The sequence below is a fragment of the Protopterus annectens genome, chromosome 1.part0 (genome assembly GCF_019279795.1).
Source record: "Protopterus annectens isolate FY-2018-M chromosome 1.part0, PAN1.0, whole genome shotgun sequence".
Lineage (NCBI taxonomy): Eukaryota > Metazoa > Chordata > Ceratodontiformes > Protopteridae > Protopterus > Protopterus annectens.
Window position 1 is genome coordinate 153,033,919 of NC_056725.1, and position 17,762 is coordinate 153,051,680.

The following is a 17,762-nucleotide window of genomic DNA, read 5'->3' on the forward strand; positions in this document are numbered from 1 at the left end:
CACTCTGATTCCCTTTACCTCGGCCTCATATACACCAGCTTCTCTTTTCCTGAATAACTCCCTAGCAGACATAATCACTACTAAAAAGTCTAAGTAAATCAGGTATCAAATTCTCCAAACTACATTTGTCTGTTTTGAGGCTAGCTTCTAACACATTGCAAGACCTCTTACCGACATTTTCAACCTTTCTCATACCACAACAGACTTTCATCTGCTTTTAAATATCATTTTATACTATCCTTCCACACATAGCTGGCCTTAGGCATAGGCCAACTAGGTGGCCGCCTAGGCCACTACTCTAGCAGAGGCACTTTTCCAGTATTTATTTGGTGAAGATAGACCAGGATGGGGGTACTGGGTAGTGGGGGAGCACCATGGAGCTCTTTTGCCTAGGGCACCAGTTGACCTAAGGCTGCTCCTATCACACAAAAATTCTCCAAAAGAGTTGAATCATCATAGACCTCTCTCTAATCTCTGTCCCATTACTAAAACATTTGAAAAAAATTACTTATAAGCAATTACTAAAATACATCAATAGTTTTGGCTTACTTTGAGACTCAACATGGCTTACATTATTTTTAAATACCTTCACAGCCCCACTAACTCTACTGATAACATTTATGGCAACATTAATGTGGGCCTAAATACAACAGGTCTCTCTGTAGATGTCAACAGGGCCTTTAAAACAGTCATCTATACAAGCTTACTCAACAAGCAAAGGAAACTTAACTTTGGAGAAAATACTATTCAATGGTTTAAGTACTAACAACAAAACAGAACCTTCTAAGTTCACCTTTACCAATCCTGGTCCTCCACAGTAAGCTGCTCAATACAGGTGTCCCTCAAGATCAGTATTGGGGCCGCCTCCTTCTTCCACCTCTATTAATGACCTGCGCTTGGATCTGCCAGAGCTAAAACTTGTTTTGTACACTGAATAAATACTGGTTCTACAGTCAAGTACCCACACCAAGATCTTAAAATCAAATTGCTGAATAACTTAACCCAATTGTGCAACTGGTCAGCTGACAAACTCCTTGTTAATTATAAGAAAACAAAAGTCATGATCTTTGCTTCACCAAAAAATGCTATTCTGTATCACCAATGACTCCATTGTTTCATGTGTAATTGCTACTGGGATCATCAATGACTTCCTTCTTTTAACTGTACTTTATATCAAAATTGCAATCATGTGCTATACTTTGTAGCAAATGTAAATTCATTTAAAAAAATCTGTAACTATAATTGTAATCACTGTGCCTTCTGCTTGAGTTGTGACAGAAATAGGTCAAAAGGACAGCTCAGTTCCCTGGTAATCAAATAGAAATAAATCATTGAACAATCCAAACTTTAAAATGTTGGACTAATTAGAAATTTTATTATAAAAGTGTAGTTCGAAAAGAGATTTTTTTCCCTATCTTTATTGTTGTTTATGATGTAAACTGAAATGACTGTACATGTTTGCCTCACCTTTTTTTGTAAATATGTTGTGTGTTATGTATACAATTAAACAATGTAAAGCTGAACCTTCCTATTTACAAATACATACATGGATGGCACCTGTTGGTAGAATCCATTCAGAAGCCACTTCAGAGCATCTGTCAAAAGCTTACAATAGACACCACTGAGACTACAGAGAATGCTGCTGATATGAGTGTGGTATGTAAACTGGAAAACATATGCTCCAAATCAAACATCCTTGAAGAAAAATAATGACTTGTTAAATAAAGCTTTGAAAGGGCGGTCACTAGCCCTATATCTGCCAGTACTGGAAGAGAAACAATCAAAAAAAATCAGACTGAAAGTGATCCTAAAATTCACTATTTAAGTACAATCCTAAAAGGATGGCCTTAAAAGAAATACAAACCCACTTTGGCTGCACAGCTACACTTTACCTTCCATGATGAAATGACTTATTGATGCACTGGTGTTTAAAGGCAACAGTGTAGTGTTAAGAAAACTATGTGGTCCAAGGTATGCAAGGCACATTTGGGTATTGTAACACTGATGTATGCAAGAGATATCATGTTTTAACCTATGATGTCCACTCAGATTGAAGACAGCATCTTGTCCTATATCATAACCTATGATGTCCACGCAGATTGAAGACAGCATCTTGTTCTATATCATGTGGGACATGCAGCAAAAGGCTACCTCAAGAAGTGATTCCATATGAGATGTCAGCTCATCATTGTATAAGTTAAGGTAGAGCTTTTCCATCACAAAGACATACAGTACCGGAACTGACTACTATACAAAATGTCCTGAGGTACCACAAGCCCAAACTACCCACAGGTCAACCATCAAGTTGAGAGGTCCATTCAAACATCACAATAATGTCATGAAAAATATATCCAAGATGGCAAGAGTATTTCCACCTAGCACCATCAGACCTAAGAAATACTTCACTAACTTCAGTACAGCCAGTGAAGTCTTCACTTACTCAAATTATGATGGATTGCAAGCTAAGCTCAAAACTTCCTACGTCATCAATGTTATGCCTCAAAGAACAATGGAAACAAAACCAAAACATCCAAAAATAACTATGCAAGAGCGCACAAAAAGAAACAAAACTTCACCCAGGAGATACAGTAAGAATACTAGACCCAGTGGGGAAAAGAACTATGCATCGAGAAGTCACGTACTATGGTCAGCTGAAACACTGCATTCAAACACTGTTCAAACACAAGAAAGGTTTTGTCCAAGTAATGTTTGGTACATTTAAACAAAACAACCAAAATAAAAACTCCAAGACTGAACAAATATGCCAAGAAGAAAAATATAGACAGGAAAACAGAAAAAAAACTTTAGTTAAGACAGGCAAAAAAAATGTCTTGAAGAGGGCCCATAAGGAGGAATATAACCCATCAGGAAGTCAAAGTGCCTATCCTGTTAGCAGGACTCAAAATCATCAGACTATAAAAGCCTTATCCCAAGAAACTGATACATTACCTCATAAGCTAAAAACACCAGATTTAGCTTGTCTGGAAATCAAGGCACAACAGAGAATAAAGCCAAGCAGGAGGTTTATATTGGAACTGCCATAAGATATTTAGAAATTTGAATGCCAGAATGAAAATAATTGTTTTATTCTTTATCAAACACTGCTTGCAGAAGTATTTCTCCAAATCCAAGCTCAGTAAGAATAGTTTTGATGCTGCATATTGGACATTTTTTTTCTCTTGAGAGGAGGCACATTATATTTTAATTGGGATTCTTCACTTAAAAACAGCAGGTGCTGTCAAAAGCCACACTTTTTGAATATGTATGGGCTCCTTTAATTACTTAAGTTTGTTACTTGGGGAATATACTGGTCCAAGGACCCTTTTCAGCCATTTCCCAGGCTAAAAATGCAAATCAACATAGAATTTTGCAATAACTAGCAGACAAGACAAGCTGAACAATACAAGCAGGTAGGTTTTACAATAATTATGACGATAATATCATCTCAGATAAGTACAAACTATACACCACTGAACTTTCAATTGTAAAATTTAAAAAAATGATGAAGATGCTCAGAGAACAAGTGAGCGCAGAATACATTTTTTCTCTAACATAACATTATCAACATAACATTAACAGTGTCTCATCCATTGCTTCTATCTAAACTTGCCAACTTTCACCTATCCACCTCCACCCTCAGCTGGTTCGCTAACTATCTGTCTGGATGCGAACAAACTGTCAAATGGCTCTCTTCCTCTTCTCCTTTCCTGCCTATCTCTACTGGTGTTCCACAAGGTTCCATCTTGGGTCCCCTCTTATTCAACATCTTCACCAATGATCTTTTCACCTCATGCTATCAGTCTTCTCTCATACAATATGCAGCCAACATCTCTGACCTACACTCCCTAACCCCAAAAGCTCTACTTTCCACTGAACAATGGCTTTCAAAAAACTTACTGATCCTCAGTCCCACAAAAAACAAACTCTTACTCTTTCTTTTGCTCATCATAAATCCTCCTTTGTCATTAAGTCTTGTAATAATACAGCTATCCAACCTGACACCTGCACCAAACTCTTAGGGGTCATCATCGACGATGAACTAAAATTCAATCAAACACATACAGCAATACATAAAGAAAACATCAGAAACTAGGTTTTTTATACTGGAACAGAAAATATTTTAGTCCCGAGGCTAGACTCACCCTAGGACAAGCACTGCTCCTCCCCTCTCTCCTCTATGCCGCTTCAGTTCTCACAAATATCCAAACTACCCTGAACAAACTCCAACAATCCTACCACAAAATAGCCAGATTAATCACTAACTCCCCAAACAACACACACCACTATATTGCTTTAAAGTTTCTACAATGGCTGGAACTCCCACAACTACTACATCTCTACCAATTTCACATGCTGCACTCTATGCTCTTTAAATCCTCCTACTGTCCATCTATATCTCTCCTTGTCTCTATCTACACACCATCTCGATCCCTTCGCACCTCTATTCAACAATTGCTTGATATTTACCACCCAAATAAGTCAGTAGATAAGCTACTCTACAAACACTTTGTGGCCCAAGCCTGGAACAAACTTCCCCTGGACATATGCTCAATCTCTCACAACCCACTATTTAAAAAGAAACTTACGACACATTTACTCAATTCCAGAATCTACCCCTGCTATGACCCTACATAGTTCTCTCCTCCCCCCACATTGGAATAACTCTCAGTTGATCCTACTCACACTCTGCACTCTCCCTCACTAGTATAGTAACATAGAATCATCCTGAAGAAGAAAAAAAATGATTATTTCTTTCTTTTAAGATCTTCACATGCTGTTTATTTGTTGCTAGTGTTTGTTTCTATTGTTTGCTGTATTGGTTTACTACTGTAATGATTTATTGTACTATCTGGAGCTTTTCTCCTTGGGTCTCCACTGAAAATGGGACAAAATCCCAGTTGGACTAACCTGGTTAACAAATGTCAATAAATAAATAAATAAATATGAGCACAGAATACATTTTTTCTAACATAACATTATGTTAAGTATATAGTGTAGAATATGTGCAATATCTAGTATATAACCCTTGGTACGCAATTATACGAGGACCTTAAAATTATAAACTAGAAGGGCTAAAACAGTGATTGCAACAATCAGTTTAACCCATGGCACATTACATAATTTGACAAGTCTGAGATCTAATTTTGAATTATGTAAGCAATTACATTCAGATTTTTCCTGAAGAAATCTTTTGATCCATTTACAAAACAGATGGGTATTACTTTGTTATGAATGTCACTAAACTAAAACGTCACTTTAGATCAACTCTCTTACAGCTCCTTTCTTATATATACAGTTTAAAAGGTATTTAGCGTTACTGACAAAACATCACTGGTCTCTTGTTTTCATTGTACCTTTAATCTTCTTGCTTGCCTTACTGCTACACTCATGTTATTTTACTCACACAACTGTTTCATCTGTGCATTAATAATTTCACTTGCTTTACACATATCCATAGATACAGATAAGGTCAAATCCGTTTCTCTTAAAAGTATGCCCCTTGCTTTATCATTTCATATACCACAAATTATTCCATCACATACTATTAAATGATGCAGCTCTCCAGAAGCAAATATTTTTGTTCTGTTCACCATAATGCATATAGTGCCTCCAAAGAATAGTGTGATCCAGCAAAGAAGAGCTATTTATAAACTGCAGATTATTTTAGGGTTGATAGTAGCAAATGAATTTATTTTTCAGTATTGTGCTGCTGTTTTGTCTTTCCATCTTTAAAGCAAAGAACATGCCAAATAACATTTATGGATTCTTTCCTGGGAATATGTAGAAATGACACACTTGACAACTTCAGACTTTTCAGCCACTCCATTTGCACTGAAGAACAAATCAAATTTCTGCAAAATGCCTTTGTAATAGAAGTAGTTCAGGTGGTTGCATTTGAGACACATTTGTAAAGAAATATACACTTGTAGAACCAAACAAACTCTTGAAAGTAATTATATTTTTTCACATTGACATATACATTTTTAGATATGGCCGCTAGTTTACCCATTCCAACACCATGTCATATCAATAGGCTTAATAAATAACAGACATAATAAATGTGGTTTAAAATCCATGAAGTTTATTACTGCAAATTAAATTATTTGCAAGGTCTGTGTACCACATGATATGCTAATCACTACAAGTAGCTCACAAACACTTAAAGGTATATAAAACAATACACATTTGTTAACCAGGTAGACACTGGACATACAATCCATTTTCAGTTGTGACTTGGGAGCAATGTCTAGTTAAGTGACTAGCTAAAGGTTACACAGTAGGCAAGTGAGAGCTGAGAGAGAGTCAAATGCTGTACCACAAGAGATGCATCTCACAGTCTTAACCTTCACCACACTAACCCCACCCCCCAATCTATTACGAAGCATCAGGCTATTAGGGCTGAACTCTTGCTGCATCATTTCCATTTCTATGATCTTCTTTAAACAGAAATTTGTGAAACATCTAATTTGACAGCTGCTGATCATTCCCCAAATAAAGACCTCAGTAATCGTGCATTGCCAAAAAAGGAAGCTCCTGGTTTAGCTTCCATGATGTTCATACTGGTGGCCTTTGAAGTATGTAAAGTCAATATAAATTCCAATTATGGAATTCATCTCCAGCTGCACCCAAGTAGCAGAAGTCATCAGAAAGTCAGCTCTGAAATCAGATCGGTGAGTACAAGAGCAAGGAGACAGGCTAAGGAGGACATCATTGCCACCACTATAGTTACTTCCATGACATCAGGGGGTGCCATCCTGAACAAGTACTCATCGGGGGTGCTATCTTGAACAGGTACTTAAGTCAGCAGTCTGTGATATGAGAGAAAAAGGCTGCAATGCAGCTGCTGGATATGAAGAACACAAGACAAGCCAACAACTATGTCCTTCTTGCTTGGATGGAAAACAAATGCAAAATCAGAAGACACGACAGGCATAATACACTAATAAGCAAGACCAGATAAGGCCCCCCAGTTTGTTTTCCTAGGTGGAATCAAATCTTGCAGCCCAGCATAACAACTGAATATATGAATAAGGGCTGTTCACATGTCAGGGCAGTGTAGAGCTGAGGCTACCTGCTGAAATGTCAGCACTCATAATGCTGAGTGCCGACATCCAGGAGAACAGCAAATCTCGAACATTACTTTTCTCCTTTAAACTTCATTTTTTGGAATGGGAAAGCCCTCACACTCCCAAACACTACAGGGAATATTTCCAGGAAATGGCCATTTCGGACCTGGTATATGCAAGTCTGTTTCTTTGGCCATTTGGTCTCAGTGTTTTTGAACTATCAGGCCCCAACATTTCATATGGTAGACCAGAGTAGAAGCGGATGCCATAAGCTGAAAATGGCACTATCAACAGTAACATTATCATGTCATCTTGTAAATGGACATCAGGGTAACTATATGTCATTTCCTACTACTTTCAACGTAACTGAAATTTGTTCCTGTACGTCTCCAACCACACAGCTCAAAATGAAGTAAATGAAGTCTGCACTTGCTGGACTGGTAGGGCCTTCTCCACCAGCTCGCAGGATGCTATAAAAGATTACACAAACCAGTACTCCCTAGGTGTTAAAGAGTGGATAATAGGTGGGACAGATGTTTATGTACAAGCCTTACTTAGATGATATTATTTATGGAACACATGAGTTGCTGTCCACCTGTACCTACCACACCTGATACTGGCTGTCACTTTTCTTGCAGAAACTGTGCTATGTCACATCTATCACCAAGAAAAATGAGGGTATTTCATGATTCTGGAATGTCTTCTAACAGAGGCCACACATGCTGTCATGTGGAAAGGGGTCTCCCTAAACAGCAGAAACCTGCATTTCTAGGCTCTCGGCTTCAGCTGCCACAACTGTAGCACTGGGAATATTTACTCTTGACACAGGACTATTATAAAGCAACAATTCAGTGTACTTGTCTTTCATTACTTTTTGGCAGCAAATACCAGCACTTTTTTAATCAGTGCCAAGGGCCAAGATTTTGTATACCTTTCCACCGCCTCAGTCGCCTACTCCCCCCTCCTGCTCCTACCCCAAACAACAAAGCTTTCTGGCCTGGGAACTGAAGAATTTACTTTATCCTGTTGCCTTTCATTTCTGTGACTTTAGCAGAAGCAAGAATGAGATTCTTTCCTTGAAATACATGTCCTGGTGTCAATCACCTTATGTAAAAGAACATGGATTACAGCAAACTTTATGCAGCTTTAATATTTTTGGTGCAGCATTTAGAATTAACTGCTCAATTATAGCCGTTTTTTTTTTTTGGTAAACATTTGATTCAATTGCCAGTCTTAAATTTTCTTTATAGATCACACACTTCATAGAAAAGAGGGACCCAGTTCTCCAGATATGAAAAAAGCTATTAGTTACAATGAAGTTTATGAAAGCCTCTAGAAGACAGAATGTTCTATAGGTGTAGCCCAAACATTTATGTGACCCTTCCAAGAAAGGGGGGGGACTTTAACTTGCTATAAAATTCATTGCATAGCATTGTGTGTCTCAATTTACATAAAAAAAATACACCTCAAGGCTTCTCAATTTGTATGATGCACTAGAGCTTCTCTATGTCTAAATTACCATAAGCAAAGTCCTGTATCATATCCTTGCAAGCTACAGGTCACCCTCTATAACCCAGTAAATCAATAACGTATACTTAAATGGGGTCTATATCATATGAGCAAATCGCACAAATTGTGAACGCTCATAATATCGAACGTACTGCACCTCAAACTTCCTATTATGGGGAGCTGTGTCCCCAACACACCCCACCAAATATATATTCCAACTCCAAGATCACACTACAGTGAGGAAAGGGCAAATATCCCATTCTTCACTGTACCACGATCTCAGAAAAAGCACTTTGAGGTTTGATATTATGAGCGTTCGCAATTTGGGTGATTCGCTCATATGATATAGATCCACTTAAATGTACTTGAGACACTCCACATTCAATCAATCAAACACTATTTTCATGGCAACTAACTACCTCTCTACAGACGAGGAATCATACACAATTGCTAATATGCATGCCCAGAGATTCCTGGACTTTTGTAAACACAAATATCCTAGACAAGTAGTCTGTATGCCCACTAGGGGTGGAAAACTCCTTGATCCGTTCCTTATAAATATGGAAGAACACTGCACCACCCTAGTGCATTGTCATCACTGAATATGTCACACTATAAACCTGTCACCTTTGAAATAAAAATAAAACTCGGAACTTCAGCTAACCCAGGAATGTTTAGGAATTCTAACTCAAGAATTGTTCATGGAAATCCTTTACAAACCTACTGACAGCTGCACAGAGACAGCTGTACCCGCTTGCAACAAGCAAAGTACTAACTCAAAAAACAAGCCATCCTGGTGGAATCCAGTCAGTAGGTTGTATAAAGAAAATGAAAATCGTGACATGTCTACAGTAGTAAGGAAATCATTCTATGGTGAACAACTTATAAGGAAGGGAATGTCATCCATGTCCAAAAATATCATTACATTGTACTCTGCTCACACAAGACAAATCACCGAGTGCAATATCCCCTTCAACAATTTCCACAATTTTCAGCTCACTCTTCACAAAATCACAGTGGCAACAAAATACTCAAAAAGTATATATGGTTAAGAAAACAAGTTCTATGCAGACCATCTCAATAAACAGTCCTTATACATGGGGTATTACAGGCTGCAGAGAAGCAACTTATGCCTGGCCTACAACTCATTCTCTGATCCAGCCTTAACAGGTTCATATGCAAGTACTAGGCTAGCTGCTCTTGATACTATAAATACTATATAATTGTGTATTACCCCTAACGAGAATAAAAGGCCCTGTTGCACATCTGCAAAACAAATAGCATCAGAAACACTAGATTCATGGACCTAAACATGGTCTGCAACATACATAGGACATGGTGGAGGGACACATATGTGTCTCAGAAGATATCTTTCTCTGAACAAGCTTCCCATTGAAGTGAAGCAAAGTTCTTACCTGTATTTATTAAAGCAAAACTTGAATCAGTGGATGCGGAATTGTTAAATTTACCCCAGTCTGGCATCTATGTTTCTTGTCAGACATAGGAAGTTTGTAAATTCTTGACCACTCATTCCCAAGTTTATATACCCCCATAAAACCTAAGGGAACAATACCTTTCTAATATTTATGGGAAGCATGAACTGGCTTAAAAAGGCCTTTTAGGGTCATTCGCCTAGTATTCCCCTATGATGCTATGAAAGATGTTGACAGTGACTGCACATTATTTTATTTAATGCCTACAAGAATTAAGAATGAAAACTGCATTTCCCTCTTCTGTTTTCAGGCACTTCAGCAAGTGAACCCCTCTCATACCCCACAACTTAATATTACTACAGCTAAAACAAAACTGGGGAAAATTATGTTTTTTTGATTTTGAGATTGATTCTGAGATTGAAGTGTCACTGCTAATGATACCTTGAATGCCACTGTAAGGGGTCACGTTATGCAACGCTACTACCTGCTGCTTTGTTAACCTCCATTACTAAACATAACAGGCAGGCATAACCTCCATTACTAAACATATTGGCAGACATAACCTCTGTTACTAAACATATTGGCAGGCATAACCTCCGTTACTAAATATAATGGCATGCATATTATGAAAATAATGGTAATACCTGTAGTTTCTGTGCTCTTTCCTCTTCAGAAGTTACCTCCAGAAGGTCATCAATGTCGATTTCTACTTCTGGCATCTCTTCTTCCTAAAGAATATAATTGGAGAGAGAAAGATGTCTGAAAATTTCAAACGGTAAACTAAACAGAACTTTTACTTTCAGATTTTGCCCCCCCTTAAATCGTTCAGCAGTGTTAAGCACAGTGCTGCACAACATTTGTGGTACTCCAGCAGTGTTCTTGCTAATATTACTATTTAGAAGTCAAGCACTACCCTTCCAGCATTACTATTAAACCTACTATTCTTACTGCATTCACCTTTGAAAAACGTAACGGCTTCTGTGGATGAAAGATTTTTTAGATTTACTTTAATGATACTATAGACATACTAACTCTCAACAAGCATGTCCACTTACAGTGAGGACAAGGGGAGTAAGATTGCATGCACATGTACAGATAATATGGAGCATACCTTTCAACTTCTTTGCTTATGAATTCCGGACAAAGCCAAAAACAATGGGGGAACAAAACCCAAAATCAGTGCCAATGCTTAAAAATACCAATTCACTTAAAATGCATTCCTTACATCCCAGTTTTCAACTTTCTCTATTTGCCAGACAGCATTCAAGTATTTTTCTTTAATCATTTAATTGCAAGAAAAGACTTTCCTTACTTAAAAACCAGCAAACTCCATCTAAATTCTGTTTCATCCTTCCACCTTTTAAACATGAAACTATCAATATCATTCCAAGAAATCTGTCCAAGAGCATCCCCACACTCAGCAGTCTTTATCTGAATGGAAGAGGAAGAGGCTTCTATCATTCTTGCTTATGTAGAAAAGAAAACGTCTAGTGTATCCTTTCTCTTGAATGAGATTAATATCCAGTTTTTCACTCATTCTGCTACATAATTTCCTGGACACAGTGTTCTTAACCAACTTGTTGATATTTCCAAAGTAGTTTAATGTATTTATGTTTTTTAATGTTTTTCCTTTTCACATTGTTTTGCAAAGAAAAAGTACTGTTTACACTAAGCAATAGGACTGTTCTAAACGCAACTTTGTCATCCTAAAATGCGGTCCTCCATTTACTGTTTTTCTCTAATTCTAGTAATACTTTTTCCTTCAACTCTTGCCACTGCCTTTACTTGTTATCCAAGGAGAGAGGGGTTCAAATACCATAAAGTCATCCTCTAAATACAAGCATGTATTTCCAAGTCCGTCAGTTTTTACTAAGATATCCATTGTGGCACATAAATTAAAACAAATCAAATGTGCTTATTCACATCAGCTACATCACTATATCAAGCAGAATAGCAGCAGGGACACAACATTGCCAAGGCGTACCATATCTAAAAGGTGTCTCTCAACAGGTCCAATCTTAGCCACATTTCTACAATTTCCACAATTTTCATCTAATTATTCACAAAATCATGGCAGCAACCATTTTGCTAAAAGGTAAATCAAATTAAGGACAGCAACCATTTTAAACAAAATGCTACAGAATATGGCAAGAAGAGATGTAGTAAGAAAGTTTAAGCAATTTATTTTAAGCTTGGTTTCATAATTTTCATCTCCATGTTACAGTTAAAGTCTTAGATAAAACTGATGGTCAATGAAAGGGTATTTGGCTAAGAGACCTGAACAGTAGGTAAGGAAAAGTGAAAATGCCACCACTTACCTTGGCAAGGCACTACTACGGTGGCACTATACCAGGGTAATCCTGTGGCTAGGCTTGTAAAGGCCCCACGGCCATTAGCCTAGTACACACCTATGAATCTATGAACCTATAACCTCTTCATTCTGTAAGGATTTTAATTTAAAGCTATTACAGTTCAGATGGCTGACACTTTAAACCCTGAATACTGTAAAAGCAGTTGGTGATCGTGCCTCAGGATGTCCAGCTACATGTTCATAAAGCATACAGTAACACACAACTCATTCACAAGTGATAAAGGCAGAGGCTTCTTAAAAATCATCACTGTTTCTGGTCATTTTAGTCACATTCACCATACACTGTGCATTTAAAGGAACCTAGAATTGAAGATCATGTGCAAAGTTTTTTGTTACCATTTCTTTTTGCTGTAATTAAGTTGTTGTCATTATGTAAAGTGGGCTTTCTGAGTATAAAATAAACATATTTTACTTTAGTTACTTCAGTGGAACTATTCTTGTTAAGTATATCAACCATGTCTGTATTTTAATCTAGTCTGTGCAGCTGTCCAGTTTCTTCCTGCTTCCATGTCATGTGAATTTTAATGGTGTAATAGTTAGCAAAGACTGACCGTTTGTAGTGGGTAGTTTTCTGTAGTCACTATAGAAGCTTATGTGCAGGTTGCGGTCATACCCTACTAATGTGTTTGAAACATGGATGCCAAGAAACTCGCCCAGAGACTGAAGCTTGAGAGGTGAATCTTTGATCATAATCATTTATTGTGTGTTCTTGACATGGACGCAGAGACCTGATCATAATTCTTTGTAGTGTATCTGTTCCAATTACTACTAGTTACAGAAGAAAACACGCTCCACTTGCATTGCTGGCTTTTAAAGCCATAAAGCACTTTATGATCATTGTCAGAAAGGAAATACACACAAATTACACAAAGTTAATGACACCTTATTGGTACAAACATCAGGCATAATCAAATTTGTTTTATATTCTTCCATCTTCATTTGGTGGTCAGTACTAGCAGATTTACCTGCCTAGGGTGATACCAGATTAATAAGTGAAGCTGGGGTGCTTAACACTTGTTAAAATTGAATGTTGTGTAACAGAACTGCTTAACTGATTTGTCTTTTTCCAGATATTGAAGAGCAGTCAACAAGTTCCATGTCCAACAGCATATTTTAACATAAGAAAGCAGTCCAGTCAGGCAATTACACTGTAAGTAAATAAATACACTTTATATTCAAGTAAAAGTAAATTAGAACAGAATAATAAAAAAGCATTATACACTTATCATTTGGTAGACAACTATTGGTGTTGTATCTGTTACTATACTGTGAGGCAATTATATACTTGGAACCCAAGTTGATAATCCCCCTCCTTCAACCACCATTTAGCAGCAATAGTCAGAAAATCATTCTATTAAGTACAACAAACAATATCTAAGAACTTATCATCCAGGTAAAAAGACATTATCCCTCTTTATGCAGCCCTAATTAGACCAATTTGGGGGTACAACACACCTGTAGGGATGTACCGTTCAAGACATAAGCTACTGGAAAAGCACCAGTGGCTTTTAGCCTAAAGTCCCTGTGCATCCTGGAAAGGCTTGAAGCACTATCCTTTTACTTGGCTTCTCACAGTCTCTTGAGTGGTGATAGATGCTCTGTATTCTTTCCTGTTAAGGACCTCACTGTCCTTGGTCTTATCTATCTTTGCAAGTCAAATAGCTCCATTAACACCAGAACTATGGATCTAAATCTTCACCAGCATATAAATAAAATAAGGTGGAGAGAGAAATTTATTGCACAATGCCTACCCCCACACCTCTGCAAAAAAAACTTCTTTACAAGTTAAATAAAGTCACACCCTAGCATAATTCAAACCTGAATTATTGTATGTGTACCCAAAAATGTACTCCCAGACCGACTTTACTTTGCCATTCTTAAAAACAGGAGCACAGCATGACTGTGGGCACTAGCAAGATGTAAATGGTCTTCTGTCTCACTTGTCTTTATATATTACATATACACACACACACACGCCCAAAATTCATTACAACTCCCTTGCATGTCCACCAACAAAGCTATTCTCATCACTTTGTTTTTCTATAAATGTTATTTTTAGCAGATGTTCTCTAAACATCAGGTGAGATTGCAATGGATCACAAAACTGAAAGCTTACAAAAGGTCAAGAGCCTGGATTCAGATACAGAAGTTAGGTTTTGCCATATTTGTTGGAATGACAGTATTCACAAAAGTCATGACTCCAGAAGATACTGGGGTATAAGATAAAGGCTTATCGTCTCGCCCCTTCCTCAGGGAAGGATGCATGTGCGACAGCAACTGTACTCAAGTAGCATTAAACAGAGTATCAGTTTCACTATTTTAGTAAGTTAGGATTTACTGTAAATTAACCACGACTTGGACAATAAAACATCAGTCAACTAATGCAAGAAACAGCAACATGCTGTTGTTGTTGTGTCTTTCGGCTTATCCCGGTTAGGGGGTCGCCACAGCGGAACTCCGGTCTGCTAATGTTTGGTAGTGGATTTTTACGTGCCGAGTTACTAGCCCTTGCTTTTTAAGAAGTTATTGAAGTCTTTTAGACTAGTTCTTCTATAATTCTTTGTATTACATTTTGAATGATTTAATGTCTAATGTATTAAAACTCTAAATTCCTCTAAGAGGTTAGTCTTGAGTACTAGACTCTTTACATGGAAGACAAAATAAGTTTCTTTTACTAGATAGTAGCTACATCAGTGTTCAAAACACAAACACTGAACATTTGCACATACATTTGTTTTGTTTTTTTTTTCAAACAAACATAAATCTTTAGATTCTTTTCTAGTATTTCATGCACATCATGGTTGCATTACGCATTTCATTTGTTTGGAGACCCTGGTATACTTTAATGACACTCTGTTGTTTAAAGATAACTTGTAACTGTCACTTTTTCATAATGTGCAAGGTTTTCAAAGTCATCTTGTAAAGGATGTCACATGCTTACCATGTTTTAACATTTACACTCAAGCTTTGTAGTAGTTTCGGTCTATACAATGGTACATGTAACTATATTCTGTCTTTGCAAATGGTTTACTGTGCAGACTTGTGTTTACCTGTGCCTAGTGTATATACACTGCATTTGTGCCAAGTTTGAACTTTGGCTGAAACAGATTCAAAAGGATCAGCCTATCTACTTGGTAAAAGTACAGTTTTGTACCTACCATAAATGTAGATGTTTGAGGATCCACATTGCTGCAGTCATAACCTGTGGGTAGTCCGCTGTCCTCGGTCGGCCCGAATACCAAAGTGTTAGGCTGGCGTCGGTCATGGTCGCTCAGAGCTGACGTCAGTACGCAGTAGTACTTAAGCGCATGACCGACGCCATATCCTCAGTCTTTCTTGCCCCAGATGTCAGAAGGCCTAAAAAGGAAAGGCCATAGCCAAAATAGTAAATACCCAACAACCACCATAGAAAAAATAATAATTATCCCCAAAAGAAACACGGCAACCCCAAACTATAGAGGGGAAGGAGGGAGGGAAAATTGGACTGCAGCAATGTGGATCCTCGAACATCTACATTTATGGTAGGTACAAAACTGTACTATGTTCTTCATCTCACATTGCTGCAGTCATAACCTGTGGGTAGAATCCCAAAGCAAAGGTAAAGGGAGGCTGGCAAACTAAAAAGCATTAGGAGCTGCTAACATGCCCTGTAAAACTGCAGTGGCAAACCCAGCCCTAGACTTGGAATAAAGAGGAGATGGTAATGTTTAGTAAAAGTGTGCACTGAACTCCAAGTAGCTGCCTCCAAAATATCCTTAGTAGCTACCCCCTCAAAAGGCAGTAGATGTGGCAGTAGCCCTAGTGGAATGAGGTCTGATCCCAGCGGAACATCCTTTCGATCATGAGGATAACAAAGAGCAATACAATGGCCAATCCACTTAGAAATAGTTTGCTTTGAAACAGCTTTCCCTTGTGAACCCAAAGCAAAAGAAATAAATAACTGTTGAGTCTGCCTGAACTCTTTAGTTCTGCTCAAATAATAGCGTAACTGCCTGTGAATATCCAAAGAATGCAAGACTTTTTCACCTTTATTTTGGGGATCAGCATAAAAAGTAGGCAAATGAATAGACTGGTTTAAGGCCACATTAGAAATAACTTTAGGCATAAAAGTAGGGTTAGTACGCAAGGACACCCTATCCTTATGGAATATCAGGAAGGGTTCAACTGCCATGAGTGCCTGTAATTCAGATACCCTCCCAGCAGACGTAATGGCCAACAAAAAAGCAGTCTTCCAAGACAAAAACTTCAACTCAGACGTAGCTGCAGGTTCAAAAGGAGGTAAAGTAAGCTTTTCCAACACAAAATTGAGATCCCAGGAAGGAGTAGGAGCTCTACGTGGGGGTCTTATATTTTTTGCCCCTCTAAGAAATTGTTTAAACAAAGGGTGAGAAAATAAAGGAGGGTCACAAACATAGTGAGCAGAAATGGCTGCAGCATGAACTTTCACGGAGGAAAAAGACAAACCCTTGTCTAGTAATTCAGTAAGGTACTGTAGTGTAAAACTCAAATTAGGCACTGAGACATCAAAGCTCTTTGCTGTGCTCCAAAGAAAAAATCTCCTCCATTTATCAGCATAAACTTTTCTAGTACTAGGCCGTCTGGCTTCCAAAATGACATTCAAAACCTGTTGAGGAAGCTGAGACCCCCCAGGGTCTAAAACAGAATACGCCAGGCTGTTAGATGCAGGGACTGTACCCTGACATTGAGAAAATGATTGCTTGACTGGGACAACAAGTGAGGAATCAGTGGCAAAGGCCAAGGAGGCTCCTGAACTAAACTCCTCAGCAGAGGATACCAGTGCTGGCGTGGCCAATCTGGTGCTATTAGAATCATGCAAGGCTTGTCCCGCCTGACTTTCAAGAGTACCTTGGGAAGCAGAGGCAGAGGAGGGAAAGCATAGACGTGAAGGTTGTTCCAACTGAAAGATAGAGCATCCACTTTCCAAGATTTTGGGTGAAACATCTTTGTGCAAAATTTTGGCAGTTGGAAATTTAGTGGAGAAGCGAACAGATCTATGTCTGGAGTTCCCCAAGCCACTGTCAACTGTTGGAATACGTGAGGATCCAATTTCCACTCGTGAGGATCCACAATTTGTCTGCTCAACACATCTGCTAAGGAGGTCTGTGCTCCTGGCAGAAACCGTGCTTGAAGAGTGATGTGCAAACTCAGAGCAGTCTCCCCACAATATCATAGCTTGTCTGCAAAGAGGGTAAGAATGGGTTCCCCCCTGCTTGTTGATGTACCACATGACTGTTGTGTTGTCTGTTTGAATCTACACCTGTCCTGGTTGAAGTAGGTCCTTGAAGGCCATCAGGGCAAATTGGACTGCTAACATCTCCTTCATGTTGATATGCAAATGCTGTAGTCTGGGAGGCCACGTGT

General features: G+C 38.2%; 1 protein-coding gene across 1 annotated transcript in view; it reads right to left on the reverse strand.

The window, feature by feature from the left end:
- Window positions 1–17,762, reverse strand: part of PPP1R14C (protein phosphatase 1 regulatory inhibitor subunit 14C) — a 987,390-nt gene that overhangs the window by 530,238 nt on the left and 439,390 nt on the right. Inside the window, exon 2 of the mRNA XM_044053919.1 lies at window positions 10,654–10,737. Coding sequence (XP_043909854.1) covers window positions 10,654–10,737 — 84 coding nt within the window. The remainder of the gene's footprint in view (window positions 1–10,653; window positions 10,738–17,762) is intronic.